At 42.3% G+C, this 13,391-nt stretch overlaps 1 protein-coding gene across 1 annotated transcript in view; it reads left to right on the top strand.

Annotated features, from left to right (window-relative positions):
• LOC110214246 (maestro heat-like repeat family member 5) overlaps positions 1-13,391 on the top strand; it is a 124,779-nt gene that overhangs the window by 53,711 nt on the left and 57,677 nt on the right. Inside the window, exons 11-14 of the mRNA XM_020995072.2 lie at positions 10,062-10,184; positions 11,756-11,835; positions 12,483-12,618; positions 13,119-13,214. Of these exons, the coding sequence (XP_020850731.1) occupies positions 10,062-10,184; positions 11,756-11,835; positions 12,483-12,618; positions 13,119-13,214 (435 nt within the window). The remainder of the gene's footprint in view (positions 1-10,061; positions 10,185-11,755; positions 11,836-12,482; positions 12,619-13,118; positions 13,215-13,391) is intronic.

Below are 13,391 nucleotides of genomic sequence, written 5' to 3'. Positions count from 1 at the left end.
CCTTGATGTGACAACCATTCAAATAGTTGATGATGGAGCTGGCATATCTCTCTTGTCTTCTCTTCTCCATTCCCCCTTTTCTTCAAAGTTTTAACAGCTTTAAAATACACTAACACTTTTGGCACACTCTGTACATGGTGTTTTACAGTCCCCTCATCATCCTAGTGAGCCTATTCCAACCCTTCTCCAGCTTTGTCCTTCCTCAAATGTGGTGCTCACATCATCATCCCCATCTTAGAGAGAAGGAAACTGAGACTCAGGTTGAGTGATTTCCTTGGTGTCACATAGCTAGTCAATGACAGAGCACGGAGCTGGACCCAGATGTTTTCTGACTCCAGTTCACAAACTTTTTCCAGTTCCTTGCTACTGTCCTTAAATATATTCAAAATAAAAGACCTACATGAATTTGTGGGTGTGATTACTGAGCCCCTATTGTAAACTTGCAAGGGCTTGTGGAGAACAGAAGAGGTGCCATATACCTAGAAACAGATAAGGGTGGTCCCATTTTGCAAAAAGAGAAAGAAAATGGACTCTGCAAAGTAGTCACCATTGAATTTGATGCCTAGTCTCTAAGTTCTCAAAGGATTATAAAACAGATGGATTTTGAGAACTTTGAAGGGGAAGTGATCTTCACTTGAAACTAGAAAAGATCCCCAAAGAATAAATTTTTTTCCAAATCAACCTCATTTCCTTTTTGAAAGAGTTATTGAATTAGCAGACTATTTAAAATTAGTCTACCTGGAAATTAGCAAAGCTTTGGCAGAACCTCCCTCAGAATTCTCATGAACAAGATGGAGAAATATGGCCTAGATGATCGTAGAGTTTGGAGGATTCAGAAGTGGTGGAATGAGCAGACCCAGACTGTTAATTAATGGGTGAATGACATCCTACATGGAGATCTTTAATGAAATGCCAAATGGGTTCTGTCTGGAGTCTTAAGTCTGTTCAACATTTTAATATTTATGTATTTATCTAGCCTATGTATGTATGTATTTGTTTGTTTGTTTTACACAGCTCGGTGATATAATAGTTAAAGTACTGAGCATGGAATCAGGAAGATCCAAGTTCAAATCTAGTCTCATACACTTACTAAATGTGTGACCCTGCGCAAGTTACTGCTGTCTGCCTCAGTTTCTTCAGCTATAAAATGGGAATAATCATGGTACCCACCTCCCAGGGTTGTCATGAGGATTAAATGAGATAATAATTATAAAGCACTTAGCACTGTGCCTAACACATAATAGATGCTTAACAAATGCTTATTTTCTTCCTTCTTTCCTTCCTTTTTTATGAGTTACTTAGATGAAGTCATTCTAGCATGTTCATCAAATTAGTAGATTATATACAGTTTGGGAGGGAACATATCTAACTCACTGGATGTCAAGAATAGGGACTCAGAAAGGTGCAAATTAATAGGTATTATCTTAAAATCCATCACTTAGGTACAAAAATAAATAAACAAACAGGACAAATATAGGAAGGAAGAGACACAGCTAGAAAACAATGTGAGTTGTGAAAACTAATATTGTGAGTCAAATAATGGCGGGTGAGGCTGGAGAGATTTAGTGTACTGAAAGCTCAATATGAACCAACTGTATGACATGGAAAGCTACACACACACACACACACACACACACACACACACACACACAGTGGTTTTAGACTATGTGACTGGAAACCTAATGCCAAAATAAGGGAACACTCTATTATCCCCTACCCTGGTCAGAACTCCCACCATCCAGAATGGTATTTTCAGGTCTGGGCACATGTTGAGAAAGACCTCAACAGATGATATCAGGAAGGTATAGAAGGAAAGTAATGCAGGTGTTGAAGGGATTTGAAATTAAGTCCATAGTTAAAGAAAATTTGAATTTTTGAGCTTAGAACCAGTTGGGGGATGGCATAACCATGACTTCAAGTACTTAAAGGGCTAACATGTGAAAGAGAGATTAAATTTATTCTGTTTGGCCTCAGAAAAATTAGGAATAGTGGGTAGAAATTGCAGAGAGAGAAGCTGATTTAGGCTTGATGTAATAATCAAATCTGGACAAAAGGGAAATGGGCTTGCCTTAAGAAAGAGCATTTCCCATCCCTGGAGGTCTTCAGGAAATGGCTGAATGACCCCTTAGAAGAGGCAACATGGTACAGTAGAAAGAACATTGGATTTAGAAGACCAGGTTTCAAATCTCATCTCAATCCTTTACAACCTGTGTGACTTTGGATAAGTCACTTCGTCTCTTTTGGCTTCAACTTCCTCATTGGGAAAATAAAGGCATCAGATGATTTAGGTAAGGCACTTAACCTCTTGGCAAAATGAGAGGGTTGAACTCCAGGACCTCTAAGGTCTCTTCTTGCTCTAACACTATTGTCATTATTAGGAAGGCTGTCCAAAGTGCATTTATGAGTTGAGCAAGAGATTAAACAAGATACTCTCTGAGCTCCTTTCTAGTTCCATAAATCTGCTTTCATGAATAAAAAGTGAGCCAGACTGTCTGGACAGCAACGGGAGAGAGGAAGTAAACCAATTTGGGTTAAGAAGGGGATGCGTGGTGGGAGAGAAGGAACAATGGCTCAGTCTAGCTAGAGGGGAAAGTGCGTTTCTGGGGGTTGGGGGTGGACTGTCTAGCTACAGAGGAGAATACATGCCAGGGAATGTGAGTACATCAGTCTCTGATCGGAGAAAGTTAAAGTCAGAGAAAGTAAATGGTCCTATCTTCTAGAAGAAGCCTTTCTTGGCTCTCCATAATGCCTTTCCTCTATTGATTATCTCTGATGTATACTGTATATAGCTTGTTTGTATATAGCTGCTTGCATTCTGTCTTCCTCATTGGACTGAGGAGAGCAGGGATTATCCTTTGCGTTTTTCTTGTATTCCCAATGCTTAGCACACAGAGAACCCATAGTAGGTGCTTCAGAAGTTCTTATTGAATGAATGAAACATTCTGCCTAGGGAAGAGTGCTTAATGGGACAGTGAGTAGAGGAATAAGACTGAAGAGGAAGATACTTATTGAGGGACAATGAAGGGGCTGTGATTTGTGGGACAGTGAATGGACAAGGAGATGGATTAGTCTGTCTGCTGGACATGGTGAGTGAACTGGCATGGCTAGATAGTAGGCTGTGTACTGGGAAACAGTGGATAAAAGCAGAATGCATGACCCGGCTAATAATAATAATAATAATAATAATAATAATAATAATATATTTTTGGTCCAGAACAGTGATTTCTAGAGAATTCTTATAAGTAAACTCTCACTAACAATGCAGATAGGTCTGCAACTCTTAAACTCTCATTAACAATGCAGATAGGTCTGCAACTCCTTGTCTTAGAAGATTGAGGCACTGGGTCACACTGCCAGGTCTGAGGCAAGGTTAGAACCATTTAGTTCTTCTGGACTCTAAGGCCAACCTTCTATCTACTACACCATGATATTTTTCAACAATAATAATAATAATAACACTGATAATAACTGACATTTATACAGTGCTAGATAAAATTTGCAAATTGTTTTACATACATGAACTTATTTAAGCCTCACAACAAGTCTAAGAGGTGGGCATGAACAGACATCATTATGCCCATTTTACAGATGACAAAAGTGAGGCTGAGAGAAGTTAAGTGATATTTCCCAGGGTCAAACAGTAAATATCAGGAGCGAGATTTGAACCAAAGCCTTCTAGGCTCCAGATGGAGAAGTGTAACCTTGAGAGGAGGTGTAGTGTTGGGGAATCATTCTAGAAGACAATGGGGTTGACTAACCTGACAATTGAAGAGGAATGAGCAAGGACAGTGAATTTTCATTTCATTTTAAGAGGAGGAGGAAGCATGCCAGGGATGGTATGTGAAAGGAGCTGTAGAGGAAAATGTGATGTTATAGGACTGTCAGCGATTCAATCTGGCTGGAAAGGCAGATGGTGAATTTGGGGGTATGCTAAGCAAAGGAATCTGGCTGGAGACTTGAGCACATATAAGGCATAATGAGCAAACTGGAGAGAGGAAAATGCATGTTGGGGTCAGTCTGACTGAAGAGGAAGATGTGTAGCTTGGGTAAAGTGAATGGTCTAATCTGGACAGAAAGGAGGAGGTATGTTTGAGAGAGTTTGGATTGACAAGGCAGGTTGGAAATGATGGTGTATGTTTGGGTAGCCATGAGGACACCAATTCAGTTGAAAAAGAGGGTTCATATTTCTGGACAGTAAGATGACAAACCTGTCTGTGGATAGTCTATGTATAAACTAATACGAATAGAGGGTACATGTTGGGAGACACTGAGTGATTGTCTCAGTCTCAGTAGAGAAGAGGATGCATTAAGGGAAAATAAGTGAGATGATCAGTGTGGCTAGAAAAAAAGGCATTGTAACTGCATCAGTTTAGCTGTGAAGAAAATGGGTACCTGTGGGTATACCCTCAAGTAAGGGCACATGTACAGGATAGTAATGGAATAGTATATTCTTGCCACTGAAGAGGCTGCATTCAGGGACAGTAAAAAGAGTTGATGAGCCTGTCTACAGAGCAGGGGAAAATAATGAAGAAGTATGAGTGGACTGGTCTGGCTGTAGAGGCAGTTACATTATGGAACACAAGGAATGGACCAATCTGATTGCTAGAGGTGGACCCATATTAGATCCAATGAGGAGACCAGTTTGGCTAGAGAGAGGAGTACAGTGTTAGAGGAGAATAGATTGACAAGACTCCTTGGAGAGGAAGAAGTCTGGGGGACACTCTACATGCTGAGGAAAACCGAGTGAACCAATCCTACTGGTGAGGAAGATACACATTGGGCTAGAGAATAGAGTAAGTGGACCAATTTGACAGGAAAGGAGTAATGCATATTGGAAGAAAATGAGTGGATCCTTCTGGTTGGACAGGAGGTTGAATGCTGGGTAACAGTAAATAAACCAATATAGGTGAAGAGGATGGTGTATTTTGAGAGACAATGAGTAGAAATAGCTGACTGGAGAAGAAAATGCATGGTTGATGAGAGTGAATGAATGGGCCAGTCTGGCTCTAAAAGTAGACCAATTAGACCTGTAGGGGAAGGGTGGGGGACATAAGCATTTAAGTAGTACCTGCTATTTGCGAGACACTGTACTAAATGCTTTTTACAAATATTATCTCGTTTGATCCTAAGAACAACTTTACATTTGAGGAAACTGAGGCAAACCGAGGTTAAGTAACTTGCCCAGGGTTCATACAGCTATTAAGTTTCTAAGGCCAGATTTGAGCTTTAGTCTTCTCAACTCCAGGCCCAGGACCAGCATTCTATCTACTGCACCACCAGTGCCTCTCGTGAGGCAGAAGACAGTGAGTGTGGGTGAACAGTAAAGAACAGGAGGGAGAATGTTGCTGAAGAGTGAGGGAACTATGCTGCCTGAAAAGGGGGATAATTGCATATTAGGGAATACTTAGCGTGACCAGTTGACCCAGGAAGGTTGGGTGCATATGGTGGAGCATGAGTTTTCCTGGAAAAGTAGACAGTGAATGAACAATCTGACAAGACAGACAGACATGTTTATGGGGGACAAAGTGGACTGTTTTTGCTAAATAAGAAAGTCTACTTTAGAAGAAAATGAATGGACCAGTCTAAATAGAAGGGTGCAAATTGTGAGAAAGTATGTGAACCATTGGGCTGGAGAGGAAGGTAAGTGCATTCTGGGAGACAATGAGTGGAACAGTTTGTCTAGAGAGAAGATGTACATGAAGGAACCATGATTGAGTCAGTTTGACTGGCAAGAGATGGGGTCACAGGATCACAGATTAGAGTTGGAAGGAACCTCAGGGGCCATATTAATTAATTTTTAAAATGGAATTGTGTAGATGGAGAAGGTTGGTGCATGTTGGGGGATTGTTATTGGTCCGTTCAGGATGGCTAGAGAGGAGGATGTCTGTGCTGGAGTACAATAGATGGACTAGTATGGCTGGACAGGGAGGCATATTGGAGGACAATGAGTGGATCCATTGCTCTGACACATTATTTCATGTGAAAGAACAGTGAGTTATAAGCCAATCTGCCCAGAGCGGGGATTGCCTTGGGGGGACATTGAGTGGAATACTTTAGTGTTGCTGATACACATGTGAGAGAATGGAAAAAGAGAGGTCTCATCTGGGTGTAATGTAAGAGCATACAGGGGACAGTAATTGGACCAATGTGGCTGAAGAAGAGGGTAAATGTTAGGTACAGGAAGTGGGCAAGTCTTTCTGTAATGGTGGGTGCATATCAGAAGGGAGTGACTATATATCTGGCTGTGATAAGGATGCATGTCTAGGATGGTGAATGAGTTACACAGTTTGAGAGGAGAAAAAAATGTAAATTTGGGGAACATGACTGAATGGCAAAATCAGACTAGAGGATGAGGGATTCTTCTTTGATTAGAGAGAAGAGTGTGCCATGTTGGAGGAATGTGAAAAGGGACACCTCTGGCTGGAGGGTTGGGTCTGTAGAAGACAGCAAATGAACCAGTCTGCTTAGGGACTCATGGGATGGTTCATGAGGGATGTCATCCATCTGAAAAAAGATACATGTTAGGGGCAGCTAGGTGGCGCAGTGGATAGAGCACCAGCCCTGAAGTAAGGAGGACCTGAGTTCAAATTCTGACCTCAATTCAAACACTTGACACGTACTAGCTGTGTGACCCTGGGCAAAGTCACTTAACCCCAATTGCCTAAAAAATAAAAAAAATAAAAAAATTAAAAAGATACACGTTGTGTAAGAAGTGGACCAGAAAGTGGACCCTAAGGAGGGTACCCTTTAGTGGAGAGTAAGTGGACAAGCCTGTCAGAACAATAAGTCCAGGACAAATAGTGAGTCAGGTTGCAAAGGAAGATTCATTCAAGGGAAAATGAGCGAGTGTACTAGTCTATTGAAAAGAGGGTGCTTGTTAGGACAGTAAATGGACCACTGTAACAGGAGATGTTGTATGGTTAAGGGAAAGAGAAAGAAAGATATGTGTTAGGAAACAATGAGTGGACCAGTCTGACTGAAGAGAAGCATTTACTTCAGGAAGACAGTGAATAGACTGACTTGGCTGAAGAAAGGGTATGTGGGGTAATAATAGAAACACTGTCTGAAGAAAAGGGTACATCTTGGAAAACAATAAGTGGACTTGTGTGGCAAGAGAAGGGTATCAAAGCTGGGGGACAATGAGTGGATGTGTTTGATTGGAGAGTATGAATTTGGGGAGAAACTGAGTGGACCAGCTCAGCTCTAGAGGAGGGTACGTATTTAGGGAGGGTGAGGAGACCAGTTTGGCTAAAGAGGAGGCTATTTGTTGGAGGATAAGCCAGTCTGACTAGAAAGGACTATTGAGAGTTGGGAGACAGTGCGTGCATTGTGCTGTCTAGATAGGACAGTGCATTATTGGGGGACAATGAACAGTCCAGTTGGACTTAAACAAAAGTTACGTGTTGGGACACAATTCATGGACCAGTCTGTTTGGATAAGGAGGTTTTGGATATTGGGGGACAGTGAATGAAACATGTTGAATACAAAGAAGAGTGCATATTTAGGAGGAAGTGAATAGAATAGTGTGGCCAGAGATGAGGTGCCAGTAGGGGACAGTTAGTGAGTGGGCCGATTTGCCTAGAGAGGAAGGTTCATATAAAGCAACAAACGATTAGATGTTGTAGGTCCAGAGGACTTAACGTTTGGATTTTGGAGAGGTAATCAGTCTATCCTGCCTTTCCCTCACCACTTAATAGCAAATGCCTTCTAAATGGATGGTTATCTAGATCATCCATTTGCCAGCACACAAAGACTGCCCTGGAACAAAACTTAGATATCCTCATGAGATTTATTGAAGGCTATTTTTTAAAGTCAGCTGAGACCACAGAAGCCTTTGATGCAAGGCACTACAATTTTCCTAGGCATTTCTAGGAAGTTTGCATCTCACTGTGAGGCTGTAAATCAAGTCTCATATCAACTATCCATGTCACATAGTGTCAGCATCCTCAGATCAGTTGGTAAGAAGCAGCAGCAAGAAAGGGCTTCCCATATTTCCTTGCAATGTTTCTTCTCTGATGACGGCTGGTGATGTTTCACCAGTTTTATTGCTTTCCAGGGATTCTAAGGCAATGATTGGTGAGGAAACAAGGTATTATCTGTTGCTTCTGCTCTCAAATCTATCCTTTGGGATGTTTGAGAATTAGAATTAATTGAAAAAGGGAAAGAGGGAGAAAAGGAAAGTGGGAAGGTCTGATTCACCCCTTGGCTAACTTTGTAAATATATTGGACCTGTTTGGGGGGTATTGGTTGGGGTCTGTGATACTTCTTATCTATAAATTTCCCAGAGTCCAAGAACCCAAGGTTTTGCACAGATGGACATAGTCTATACAACTACAGCTCCTTGGAAGTTTGGGGAAAAAACTTCTCAAGGCTCAGGAGATAATGCAAGCTTAGCAAATGGCAAATAAACCATAGCACCATTAAATGCATTATTGGCCTGAATTTTTTTTTTTACTTAATTTCAATTTTCTGGAGCCGATCTCCAAACTTTAAAGCATGTTAGTGCCATATACAGTAGGTGGAGGAAACATTAACACTCACTTGGGGCTTTTGTCTAATATTTCGTATTTAGAGTATTTTGCATCTATGAGATGATTTAGGAATTAAGGGTTCTAAAAAAGGACCCTAGAATAATGGGAAAGTCTAGATATAGAAGAGAATGCATATAGGAGGTTAATGAGTAACTGAATCAGTTTGGTCTTTCCTAGTCCCTCCTCCCCCACCCTAGCTTTTGGTGCCTTCTCCTTAGAGATTCCTTCATCTAATCTGTATTTATCTTATGTGTTCCCACTTATTTTCATGGTGTCTTCTCAATTAGAACGTGAGATTTTTACAAGGGAGAGGGAGGATAGGCATTGTTTTGTTTTTACCTTTCTTTGTATTCCTAGTCTTGGCACAGATTTAGCACTGAATATATAGTATTTGATTGATTGGGTGGATAGAAGGATGCATGGTTGCGGTACAGAGACTAGACAAGTCTGACTAGACAGGAAGATATACTGCTGGGGGACAGTGAGTGTAATTCTCTGGTCAGAGAAGAGGTTCGGGGACATCATTAATGTACCCAACTGGCTGCAAAGTAGGGTGTATTTTGGGAGACAATGAGTAGACAAGTCAAGCTGAAGAGTTACATGATGGTTGGGGAAAACTTGGGGGAACAATCTGACTGGTGATGAAGCTACATGTTAGGGAACAGTGAGTGGATCATTCTGGCTGATGGGTGTGGTGAAAGCTGAGAAACAGTAAATAGACCTATCTGGCTGTGGGGATCCATAGAAGGGATAAGGAGTGGTTGGACAGGAAGGTGCACATTCAGGGACAGAGAATAAAACAATCTGACTGGAAAAGAGGAAGGATTGGTGGGGACCATTAAGTGGTACACTTGGACTGGAGAAGAGGGTGTGTTTGGGGGTACAATGACAGAATCAGTCTAGCAACAGAAGAGGGTTCATGGGAAAGACAGAGTAACTAAATCAGTCTTGGCTGAAGAGAAAGATGTTGGAAGATTTTGGGTGGAACAATCTGGTGGTAAAGATGGCATATATTAGGGGATATTGAGTGGACTAGTCAGTCTGGAGGGAAAGATGGTTTCTGGGAAGGGATAGAGAGATCAAATTTTGGCAAACTGTGGATAATGCTATAGCCCAAAAGCATTCCTAGGATTCGTGTCAGTAAAAGAATCTGGGGGTAGAAAGAAGGGAGGAAGGTGGCCTATGTTTGAATTCCTGTGTGAACATAATGCAACAATATAATGGAGATGAATAGAGGACAAGACCCCTCCCAAGGTCTAGTCAAGCTCATCTCCAGAAAACTAAACTAAGACACACATTATAAAGGGCCCAGACCACCCTCTTGGATTGGTCTCTCTTGAGACACCCTCCTACTAACTAGAAATGGCCTGGGGCCCAAACAGTCCCTGGGACTCCAAGCCTCCCAGAGACACCACCCCTTGCCCTGACACACACTAAGAATGGCTCTGAAAGGGAACAAGTGGATACCTGTTCATATCCACACACTCTCTGACTTGATTTTCCATGTCTCCTTCCCTATGGGGTTACCAGGATGATACCCTCAAGCAGAGCTTCCTAGAGGCAGTCCTGTTGCTGGTGGGGGCCATCAGCAGGAACGAGGGGGCCCACAGTTATGAGTTCACCCAGGTGCCTGAGCTCATCAACAGCCTACTGGTAAGTGAACGGGTATGGAGAAAGAGAGAAGATCAACAGTGGGACAGGGAAAACTAGGATACAAGTCCCTGGAATGGCCCCTGAACCTGTATAAATGTGGGCAGTGTCAAAGGATCATAGTATTTAGGGCTGGAAGAGACCATACAACACATTGCATCCAACCCCTTCATTTTACAAATGACAAAGCCATGGCCTAAGCAGGACAGCTGAAATGTGAACTTAACTTCTCTGATTCCAAATCTAGCACCCTTACCACTAACCTATGGTATTTGTGTCTTCCACAGGGGCTAGCTTCCAATAAGAATGAGAACTATGAAAAGCTGGTTTTTCTAAATATGCACCAGCATTCCTCACCTATGCTGCCACCCCCACCATTTTGTTTTTCACTTTTCAACTAATGACTACATATCCCACCTAGACAACCACAGTTCCCAAACTCAGAATTCATCCAGCCCTACAACTTTCACCTCAAAAGTCCAGATAACACAAGGAAGCATGAATGGAATCAAAAAGCATTCCTTGGTAACCCACGGGATGCCTTGTACTAGAAGTCCTAATATATTAAGGAAAACATCCTAACAATGACAGCCATCTAACAGTAAGTTCCCTATCACTGGAAGCCTTCATCAGAGGCTAGGTGCCCAATCAATCAAGCAGTCAGCTAGCATTTCTTAATGACCACTTGACAAGAATGTTGTAAAGAGGATTTCTTTCCAGGTATAGGTTTGACTAGATGCCCTCTGAGGTTGTTTCTTACTCTCTGATTTTTAATACCCTACTAGATACAGTCAAAATAGCCTGGGACCTAACACACACACACACACACACACACACACACACACACATTTTCCCCATCACTCATCTCGGATTCAGCAGCCCCTTTTCTAGGACCACTTTCCTTTTCTGAAATGATGTCCTGCCCCTAGTGACGATCCAGTAGTAATTAGGCTGCTAAGGGGAAATTTTGGAGCCTCTCTGTGAAGTCCATTTGAGAGGGTACCTAAACGAGAATTCTCCCTAGGATGTCTCAGTCTCCTCATCTGTAAAATGGGAGATAGGACCAGATAGCCTTGAAGGTCTGTTCCAGGATCTGTGATCCTATATCCTAATTGCTGACAATCATGAGGCTAGGAATTGTGCCTTAGCTAAACTTTGCACACAGTAGGTACTTCATAAATGTCTGTAGTATATAAACTTGAATTCTCCCCTCTCTCCTATTCTCTACCTAACTGAGCTCTGGCTTCTTCAGTTTGTTGGTCCCTGGGCATGTTTGTTTCACAGAGGATCACTCTGAGGAACACTTGGAGGAACAGATTTTGAGGATGGAGAACAGCAGTAGGGAATAGACGTGTCCACCTGACCAAGACAGGGAATGTCCAGAACTCCCCTGGGAGGTTTTTAGGAGGGAGGACAGTCTCCACTTTGGTGGGGTTGGGAAGAAGGAGTGGAAGAGGAAATCTGTGGTTGAGGCTAGGCGAGGGCTTGGTTCACTGCAGGACACACCAGTTTCTCTGTACAGGGACCTAGAAGTCTTGACCCTATTTCTAATTCTTTATTTCGGGGACTCACAGGTGCTGATGAAGAAAGAACCCCAGGACACTCTCTGTACCACAACTCGACAGCAGGTCATGTGCGCCATTTCAGGACTTTGGTAGGTTCATCCTGTCCTCCTCAGAGTGATTCCCAGTGAAACCAACATGTCCAGGGACCACCAAACTGAAAAAGCCAGGTCTCAATTAGATGGCGGATGGGAGAGAGGGGAGAATTCCAATTCATATCCCGCAGACATTTATGAAGTACCTACTGTGTGTGAAGTTTAGCTAAGGCACAGTTCCTGGCCTCATGGAGCACGAATGGCTAGTATCGTGATAAGATATCAGCAGGGATAAGAATAGCACACTATGTCGGGGTTGGGGGGGGGTGATGCATTTCAGAGGTGCAAGTGAGAGGCCACATGTGGCCTCAAGGCCGCAGGTTCTCCACTCCTGGCCAATATTTCATTCTCTCTTCTATTAGGAACTTCTATTGCTTGGTTTATGTTCCAAGTTTTTAATTGGATTTTCTCCCTCTCAAAATCTTTATGTTTCCCCAACACTTTCTAACTCTTCTTTTGATGGTTATTGGTATAATGGTATGGTAAAACACATCTTTTGGTGTGCTCAGGGCTGGAGCACAAAGCTCTCAGACTTGGCACTAATTCCATTGTCTTTTTCTTCTCTATTTGGTCCAAATTTGATTTTTTTTTTACTGCAACTCAAATTGTACTCACATTCTTTTGTTTTTCTGATAACCTCACAGCAAACTGAGGCCAGTGTTGGACTTTAAAAGGAAATCCAAGATTCTCTTCACTTGCTTCCAAAGTGTGTTTAAACTCCCCTTGGTGGAGGCTCTGGAGAAGCACACCTGTCTCCTCGCAGACCCTCCTGACATACAGGTGATCGCACCAGCTGTTCTCCATTGGGGGGGGGTGTTCAGCAGAGGTGGATGGCCAACTATCTAGCATTAGAAGATTTATCTTCACCTCCCATCATCAGGCTCCAAGCATTTTTAGAACAAAAACACCCTAAGAAAGAGGGAAAGATTGTGCTTGTGCTCTCAAAAACAAAGCTATCACTGACCTTGTGACATAAAACACAAGTTATACAATATCAGACCTAAAAGAAACATTACCAATGATCTCTTCTAACTGTCCTCATTGTATATCCTGAAAATGGCCCCTAAGTGAAGGCCAGGAAGGGTGATATACAAATAGGAGACACTAGACCATAAATATATGGCCAAAACACGAAGTAGCAAAACAAACGGAAATGCCTTTATTTGGCTCAAGTCAACCCCGACCTCTTAGTCCTTGTCCAAATGAGACCCTGATCAAGGCTACCTTTGGTACAACCCAAGACTCCCTCACCCTTCTGACTTTAGTTTCTCCCCTTCTAGAAACTCTACATGGACACCATGACCACCTTAGATGAGCTTCTCCAGAGCTTAATCACAGAGAATCCCAAACCAGAAGAACTTCACTGCATGCTAGGGGTAACCCAGGTTTTGGTGGGGGGTGGAGGGAAACAGGTTTATGTGGGATACCATCCACTGAACCCAGGAGGATAGGAGACTATATCTGATCTTTTAAGTTACCACACATTGTATCATCTGTTCTTGGCACATATTAAATGCTTATTAGACATTTTTTCATTCATTTGTGGGATGATA

This window comes from Phascolarctos cinereus, unplaced genomic scaffold (genome assembly GCF_003287225.1).
Source record: "Phascolarctos cinereus isolate Bilbo 61053 unplaced genomic scaffold, phaCin_HiC Scaffold_4;HRSCAF=312, whole genome shotgun sequence".
NCBI lineage: Eukaryota > Metazoa > Chordata > Mammalia > Diprotodontia > Phascolarctidae > Phascolarctos > Phascolarctos cinereus.
The sequence above is the reverse complement of the archived record's forward strand: the minus strand, read 5'-3'. Positions and strand labels throughout refer to the sequence as shown.